Source organism: Charadrius vociferus, unplaced genomic scaffold (genome assembly GCF_000708025.1).
Source record: "Charadrius vociferus isolate BGI_N301 unplaced genomic scaffold, ASM70802v2 scaffold332, whole genome shotgun sequence".
NCBI classification, from domain to species: Eukaryota; Metazoa; Chordata; class Aves; order Charadriiformes; family Charadriidae; genus Charadrius; species Charadrius vociferus.
In genome coordinates, this window is record NW_009647418.1 from 2,786,129 (window position 1) to 2,795,024 (window position 8,896).

The following is an 8,896-nucleotide window of genomic DNA, read 5'->3' on the forward strand; positions in this document are numbered from 1 at the left end:
TCCGATGGAAAGTACAATAATGTCAGTGAAAGCTGATGCTTTCTTTTTTCTCATAGAGCAGAAGAAAACTGGGTCATTATTTGGTCTGCAGCGAGTTAAATGAACAGCCAGGCTTGAACATCCTGCCTTAGTGAAACGGTAATTCATCCCAGGCCTGCTGGGCTGGGTTGTTAGAATCCCAGGCTGTTCTCAGCTGACCTTTGACAAACCTTGTAAGGTAAATATTTTTAGCTAGAGAAGTACTGCTCCTTTCACTCTTTTTGCAAAATTGCGATTGTGTTTCCCTGGTGAGTGTTTAGTGTTTATTATTCTGCGCTGCCGTGGGTGTGCCTAGTATTAGCAGGATTAACTGGCCTGTCAAAAATGTCTGTGCTCAAAAGGCCCTTGCTACAGAAACCAGATTTGAAAAAATAAGGGAAGCAAAGATATAACAGCTGTGAGCTTCGTTAGGCTGTGCGTGGGCAATATCTTCTGCAACAACCTTGTCCCTGGAGCAGAGGAAGAAGGCAAGTAGCTTTACCTGCCGCAGGGCTGTGCTGTTCCCTGTGTTACTGGCATAAAGCAGTGAGCTGTGGTTGTCTGGTGTGGTTCTGCTTGGCCCTAAGCAAAGAGGAACCTCCCCACTCGTATCCTGCAGGAACCATCCCTTGGAAATGCGATGCCTTTGTGTTCCACGTGTGCAGCACACAGACCAGGGGGATTCAAGCTGAGACTCTTGGCCCGCCGTGTCACTTGGAGCCATGTCTGTTCCCTAGTGATCCCCATTCCCTGTCCTCTTCCCAGGGCACAGAATGGGGGACGGGCTCTCCCATCCTCCAGCTGAAATCACACATAAGGTCCTGGCGGCTGCCAGGCCGATGGCCTGGGGTGTCCGTGTGCCCCATTGTGCATCTCACCAAGTCTTTGGGAGAGGGCCAGGGACTGGCTCTTCCTCCGCAGCCTGTGTCAACCGTACGGGAAAAGGAGAGCAGAGCATGTCAGCTCTCGGACACCCATCTGCTACACACGTCCTTCTACCCTGCTGGGCATAGACCAGCCTCTGGCTTGGGGTGCCCGGGTAAAGCAAATAGCTGATATTAGCGCTGCAGCTGCTCGGCTTTCGGCAAGGTCTAGTCACCTTTAGCAGTTTGGCTTGGTGAAATCATTTGGTTTTGACGCAAATCCCACTATTGTCTCTGCCTCTATTGTCCCTGTTTCCTTTGTGCTGCTCCAGGTCTCTAAGCAGTTTTGGTGCATGAGAACTGCATTTTTTCAGATGTAGGCAATTGGGAGGCTCCAGCAGTGGCTGGAGGGGCCATTTGTCCCTATGGGGTTGTTTAGGACACTGCCGGCCAAAAGACTCTGAGCACACACCCTGTGAGCTGGGAACCCCACGGGGGTAATCGCCTGAAGAGTAAAATGCTACCTGGAGAGCTGCCCTGAGCGCTGATGAATGCAAACATCACTAGCAAACCCAACATTTCCAAGCAATTACCTTTGGGATTGGATATTGAGTAGGGGCAGGAGCTTCAACTCTGCCAAAGTCAATGAGAATTCCACATTTTGGAATGCCTGCTGCCCAGGTACCTTCAAACAACTGTCCCTTATCCAAGTAGAAAAATTTCCCTGGGCCATGCTTCTTTCCATCTTTCCAACCTCCTTCATACCGATTTTTGTTTGCTGCAATTAAATACATGAACAGACCATGAATTTTGCACCGTTTCATTAAGGGGCTACAAACAAAACCAATGAACACAGCAAACTGACAGAAGAGGAAATCACCTGTTTGGCTTCTCCTAATAATTTTGAGGGGGCTGTGGCATAGTGAGTCGTTTTGCTTTCATGGTGCTCTGTTTGCTGTGCCGCAGAGGGAGAAAAGGCTGTGGAAGAAGCCCACGCTTGCCCACTTGGAACAAGAACAGCATTCACCTGCTTTGTTCTTGTCCCAGTGATATTCATTTTTTGCTGATAAGTGGAGCAAGTGAGTCCAGGGTTAAGACTAGTAGCTGAGTCACTCTTTACAACATGAAAAATTATAGGACACAAGTTTTGAATTTGTCACTGCAACAAATCACGCAGGATCTCTGGCTTGAAGAGGTTTGCTTGTCTGGGCAAGGAACAGCAGCACTGTCTGATCGTTGTCCAGTCAAAATAATCTTGATTTCAAATAATACTTGTAGTTATGTTTTTCCTCAATGAATTACAGAGCATGAATTGCTGTGAGTGTCTGAATGGTTCGGGCAATCAGTTACAGACTGTTTTTCCAGCTGCGCTGCATCTTATGGCGTTTTTCTGCAAGTCAAGAGAGGTTTTTTGGGCTCTGTGCTGCTCTTCAGGAATGACAAACAGGGAAAGCAGAGCTGCAAGGGGACGAGTGCAGCCTCATCCAGGGACGCTGGTTGAGAAGAGGCATCGTACCCACACTGATGTTGGGGCTGGGATACATCCAGGCCACCCACCTCTCCCTAGGAGAGTCCTCTGCTGTCGCCTTTTCCTACATATGGTGTTTCTATGCCAAAACACATGGGAATTTCTGACCAAGTTACTTAGTGGAAATATCTCTGGGTCTCAGCTGAACTTTTTTGTGGCAAGAGGTGGCCAAAACACCAGGGCACCCCGCACAGTGCCACAGAGGTAGCTGGGGATTGCCAGAACTCCGTAAGGCAAGAGGGAAAAAACTAAAATGCTTCTGGAGAGCATGGCTGCTGAGCTCTTCAGGCAGGGTCTGGTTTACAGGTTGGAGCCGTGGTAGTAGTTATCTTTAGCTTGCATCTGATGGTGTGCTTATCTGCAACACTGACCTGCCCTGCCCACAGGTTGGAGCAACTCAGCTTCTGTTCTCCAGCCACCGACAACTCAGAAACCGCCAAAATCACAGACCTGGCTGTGATGGAGGGGCCATCAAACATCCCAGCTGCACCGCAGCACGCGGCTGCTCCCATCCACTCTCCTCTCAGAGTATTCAGAGGCTGCATTGCTCACAGCCGAGATCTCTGCAGATGTCCAGTGCTCTGGTTTAAAAGTTGTTCAGGAACGGGCTTTAGCAGAAGCGGCGAATCAGCACAGTGCTCCCAGCCAAGCTCACCCTCGCCGGGCACGCTGCCACTACAAGCAATTTAATCTTGAGTTGCAGCTCATCATGACCTCCACCGAAGAATTCTTTTTCTTTCACTGTTGCAAAGCTGCCGGCACGTGGGCACGCTTCCAGTGGCTGAGCTGAATACATTAAGCTTGTGGGTATGAAATAATTGCTCTGGCTAATTTTAACCAAAAGGAATCCAGCTCGCAATTGGTGGCAGGCTATGCTGGAGGCAACTGGGCTCTGAAATGGTGCATCAACCGCAGCTCAGCCCCAAGGGGTTGTCAGTTTATAATGCCGAGGGTGACTTTGACAGGAGTGAAGCACATCAGAGTTACCCCTGGAAGCAGGTGCTGATTTCATCTGGATGAGCCATCTGTCCAAAGTGACTTTACAGTCATCAGAGAGAGCGCAGTCGTAGAATCATAGAATGGTTTGGGTTGGAAGGGACCTTAAAGATCATCTAGTTTCACCCCCCTACCATGGGCAGGGACACACTAGATGAGGCTGCTCAAAGCCCCGTCCAACCTGGCCTTAAACACCTCCAGGGATGGGGCAGCCACAGCTTCTCGGGGCAACCTGGGCCAGTACCTCACCACCCTCAGAGTCAAGAATTTCTTCCTAAGATCTAAACTAAATCTACTCTCTTTCAGTTTAAAACCATTACACCTCCTGCATGTGATGTGCAGTGAAGGTCATGCTTCTTCCTCGCAGCTGCTTTGCTTAGCTAATTACTAGCCTTGGGATCACTTTCAAGCAAAAAAAAAGATGAATACTAATATGGGGATAGCATTTCTTCAAATGTTGCTGGAATGCAGTGCCTTGTACTGCAAAGGACTGGGATTCTTGGCTTTGGGGAAAAATATGTTAAACTTCAAGCAAAATGAGGGGAAAAAATTCCAAATTTCTATTTTTATGCTGAGATTGCCCCCAACATTCCCAATCTGTGATGTGCTTGGTGTTATTTCTGGGAAGGGATCATGTACTAATGAAACCCCTGTGTTCACTCAACATGAGCCAGTGTAGGAAGTAAGAGAGGGGATGGAGTGAACTCAAAAGGAAAACTTCTCTTTTTTTTTTCCTGTGCTGGAAACCAGACTCCTCTTTGGTATGCAGCAGTTAGACAGTATGTCTGGCAAAGTGCCTGGCTTGGAAAGAGAGATTTGCTCTTCTCTGACCCAAGAGTATATTATCTCTAACCCTAACCATCCCAGTCATTTAAATGTAAATCACAGCAAAAATAAGCTTTCACGCGTGTGGGCTTGAGCAGCACAACGCTGGCCCTTGCACAGCCTGTGCTTCCTCCAGCCCCAAACCAGGAGGGGAGGGAACACATAGGGCAGCAGCCGCAACCCCAACGCAAGGCTGCAGCGGGATCTGGATGGCAGAGGCATCTGGAGAGCAGCATGACACCAAATACCTTGGAGAGGTCAGGCAGATGCATTGGGTGAGGGTGGCTGGTACTTACGCAGCTGCAGCATCCCCTGCCCACCAGGCTGATCCTCCAGCCACTGCCCCTCGTAGATGGATCCGTCCCAGTAGTACATCCGTCCCCAGCCGTTCCGCAGCCCATCGCTCCACTCGCCCTCATAGCGCTCCCCGCCAGGGTAAAACGTCACCCCATAGCCCTGGAGGGCAGCACAGAGATGGCTGGTTAGAAGCCTCTGAATTGAAAGGGACCAGTGTTCAACTTTGGGATATTACTTTCTTGATACTCCTTTGCTTCATACTGTTACACTTGGCTGCTGGCAGCCCAGCTCAGCAACTATTCCTGTGTTGAAGGAAACAAGAGGTGATGGTATGGGATTTTTTTTTTTGGTAAATGATCAGGTTTGTGTCCCAGTATGTTATTATTGGCATAATCACTGCTAATATTTAGCTAAAAGCAGGTTTTACAAGTATATGAAGCTGCCTGAGGATAGGCAGCAGAAACAAGACCCGTCTCTCAACACGGGGATTCTATGCCTTTCAGCCCTGATGATGCCTCCTCCAGTGCAGTGTGCCCCAGGGCTGGGCAACTCCTTCCCTTGCCCCTGAGCCAGGTGAAGGTCTCTTAAGTGACGCTGACCATGCAAACGGTTTTGCTTTCTCCTCCATCCATACCCCAAAGAGGTAATGTCCTAAGCTGCCCCTTGCCTTGCTTCCTTCTTCCTTCACTAGAAACTAAAGCCAGCTCTGAAGGCTACCTGCGGTGAGAGCGGCAGGCGCAGGCAGCAATGCCACGCGTGCCTCCCCGCAGCCGGGCACTGGGCCAGTCTCCCAGGGCGGCAGGCGTCGCCCCGGCGGGGCAGGCAAGCTCTGACGCTGAGCAGTCTCCGCTCTTTGCTTTCTCTCCTTGGGCTTGATGCCACCGGTGGGTTTGGTTGGTGACCTTCTGAATTAAGACCACTGGGTGTGTGCAAGCTGGGGGCCCCAGGGAGGTGTTTGTCTTACATGTTTGTTTGCCATTAAGAGAAATCCAGAGATACTCCCTATACCAGGGAGTGATAAGAATAAGAAATATTTACATATTCCTAATGAGTTTTCCCATAGGAATAAAGTGCTAATTTATCTCTGAACAAAAAATAAAATCAGTTCTGGAAATAACTGATTTTTCTGAGCATTAATTTTATTAAACTGCATGGATGTAAAAGGGAGAATTTTGTAGAAGCAAAAACAACCCTAGTGATATTTGGATGTTGTTATAAATCTTTCATCAAAGCTCAATCATTCAAAATATATCCTCAAAGAACAGGAGGGGAAGGTCCCTCTAAGAGACTGGAGCCATAGAGCCACACGCCAATGAGAAGCGTTAAGAGGCTCTTAATTTAATTTAAGAGCAGACACAAAGGCAAACACAAGGTTTCCATTGGCAGATCAGAAAACGTTCCTACGAGGATTTTGCACATAAGATTGCAGTCATTTTTACCAGATGACTTCCTCATTATGTTTCCTTTAGAAAAACTAGTGATTTATGTGACAGGCTTAATTTCCAAAAGAACTCATGTTATTTGTCTAATACGCTGTAAAACTCCCAGAAGAAGGTACATTTTCCTGCAGCGCTTATAATACAGGTTCCTCTGACCACTTTGAGTATGAGAGGAATGAAAAGGATGGGTGGGAAGGACTAAGACACGGGATATGAAACCTCTCATCCTGCTTGGCCGAGCTGCAGGTGAGTCAGGGCAGCAATTGCTGCTCTGTGGCAGCTGGTGGGAGGTTGGGGCTGTAGCCTGATCGCCACCCGATGGGTGGGATGGGTCCCTCTCCAGAGGGGAGATGGTGGGTGACAGAGCACTCTTGGCTGTGTTTGGCTTTTTATGAATGATGGATTTTTATTCTTGAAGCTTCCTGGGCTTTCTGCAGGTTCAAATTAGGATTTAAAGAGAGCCCAAGCCTGGAGGAAGGTTTGTTCCCATAGCTTCTGCCTGGAGTCACGCTGCTGCTTCCCTATTGCGAGCTGTGGGGCATGGTGCAGCTCCTGCAGCATCTGTTGTGGAGAGGTGAGTAACAGCGGGAACAGCGAGGTGGGGGAGGGCTGGGGGAGAAAGCCTAAGCACCAGAGTTTTTCTCTTGCTTTCATTTTCTCGTTCCACATATTTGTTTCCCCAAAACCCTTCAATTCAGCCTCAGCATTTGAAAAATAAGTATTTTAAGTGATCTTTTTGCACCTATGCACCCAATTCCCCATGTTTTGGGGAATGCTGCCTCACTGCCGGCAGGTGCAGGAAATCTCACTTACACATTTTTTGTCGTTTTTCCACCAGCCTGTATACACCTTCTTGTATTCCTTGGTTACAGGGTCAAGAGTGCTGTATGCGCCATAACCATCCCGCTTCCCAAACTTCCAGTCACCGCTATAAATAGCTCTGGTGCGTTTCCATACCTGGGTGCCTTTACCTGTTTAACAAACAAGAGGAATTACGGGGGGACCATCATGGTTGTTAGGAGAAGGATTTACGGGGCTGCCTTTCTACAGCTCCATCCCAGGCAAGGCGGCGCTCCCTGCACCAAGGCAGGTTTATGTCTGGGATTCAGTTTAGCTTCCCCAGTCGGATGCGTCATTAATCTTGATCAGGGGCTTCCTGTGTGGCCTTTGCTGAATGCACTTAAATCTTTCCAAACCTCGGGTTACTGCCTGTAAACAAGCCTGTCCTGCTCTGGCTCCTCAGGGCTCGGTCAGGGTCTCCTTCCCCTGTTCTGACTCCTGCAGCACCCGTCACGACTTGAGGATAAATTAATATTCCTGAAGCCAAGTCAGGAGCCAAGACTGCTCCAGGGACTGCGTAGCCAGGGCACATCCTGGAGTGTGGAGCTGGCTGCAGTTTGCTGTTCTTGCAGAGGATTTTAAACATCTATTATCTAGATATTTCAGGTAATTGCTCCTGAGTGCAAGCAAAAGCTCTTCAAGTTACCTATTAGAAATATTTCTGAGTATGTTTTTGCACGTCGTATATCAAAGACATATTTATATACATATAGTCATACATGAATGAATGGTCTTCCAGGAGCATATACAACCACTGACCACTCCCTGCCCCTAGAACTTTTGTAAAGACATTTAAATTGGTAGTTTTTCTCAAAATGGTCTATCTTACCGTGTTTCAAGTTGTCCAGCCATTCTCCAGTATACCGGTCCCCATTTACAGCATAGACGGTGTGTCTTAATCCACATTTCTGTGCTTTCCTGTCCCATTCGTGCCAGAGAGGCTCTGTAGCCCTGGGATATTTTACAATGGGCATATTTTTCACAGCTGGAGAGGAAAACAAACAATTGTCACCAATAAATTAGAGACAGGTACAAGCAGAACAGTCTGTTTATGAGCTGTATTTTGATAGGCACCTGAGTCAGTAATTATTTTACTCCTCTAAAGCCAGAAATCAGGGATATAACAAACAGAAGGCATCTAAAAACACTGAAGTACAAACCAGGACCATCTGAAAATAGACTCGCAGCATAGCCTGGGCTGTTAGAAAGTGTTAAATAAGTCTCAGCAGGCCAGGTCGGTGGTGGGCATCGGTTTCTGCGCCTGCCAGAGGTCTTGGGGAGCACAGGGAAAGGCAGCCCCTTCTCCATACAGCCAAAACCCGGCCAGGCTCCTTCTCACAGCCGCTCCTCTGCCGTCTCTGTGCGAGGCTGGAGCAGTTGTTTAACCAAATCAGAAAATTATCTGTTTGCTAGGAAATATCTCAGGACACTGGAAAACATGCACAAGATAGAGCGGGTCAGAGAGTTGGCTGGTGTCCCTGGGGTGCACCAGGAGCTGGGACACTTTATACATCCAGCAGTAATGTAGCTCAGGCTCCTTTACTGCTAAAAATATCGATCCTGAATGTGTCTTGTTAAAAGGGGTCAAACCCACAACATTTCTGTCTACCAGGAGGCTGCAGACTCGCCCAGGGCAGGACAAACACTTGTAAGCCAAGCAAGCTGCAAAGGAGGTGGCTTCTGAAGTGATGTAGGTTTTTAAGCATTAAGACCAGACAGGGGATGATGGGCACAGTGGGGAGGTGATTCGGGTGTCAGAAGTCTGGAGGGAAAGGATCAGCACGGGGGAAGAGGAGGGAGAAGATGTTTTGGCCCATCAATACAGAGAGGACAACAGCAGAGTACGGCGCGGTGGTGATTTCTGGGCATTGCTGGTGGAATGGCTCACTGCTCAGCACAGTGGGAATGCTGGCATGGACTCGGAAGTGAGAGTAGTCTCCTATAAACCATAAAAAAATGACAAAAGGTGGCTGGAGAAAGAAAAAGCAAATTTCTATGAATGCCGTCTATACTCAGCCGCTTGGCTGGAGTGTGGCGGGGTGGGATGCTCTCTGATTTTGTCTCCTGGGCTCCCCTTTCTGTCCTGCTCC

General features: G+C 48.5%; 1 protein-coding gene across 1 annotated transcript in view; it reads right to left on the minus strand.

The window, feature by feature from the left end:
- MORN3 (MORN repeat containing 3) overlaps window positions 1–7,780 on the minus strand; it is an 8,853-nt gene extending 1,073 nt beyond the window's left edge. Inside the window, exons 1-4 of the mRNA XM_009880288.1 lie at window positions 7,636–7,780; window positions 6,780–6,937; window positions 4,527–4,686; window positions 1,475–1,659 (exon numbers count right to left, since the gene is read on the minus strand). Of these exons, the coding sequence (XP_009878590.1) occupies window positions 1,475–1,659; window positions 4,527–4,686; window positions 6,780–6,937; window positions 7,636–7,780 (648 nt within the window). The remainder of the gene's footprint in view (window positions 1–1,474; window positions 1,660–4,526; window positions 4,687–6,779; window positions 6,938–7,635) is intronic.
- Window positions 7,781–8,896: the final 1,116 nt, after the last annotated feature.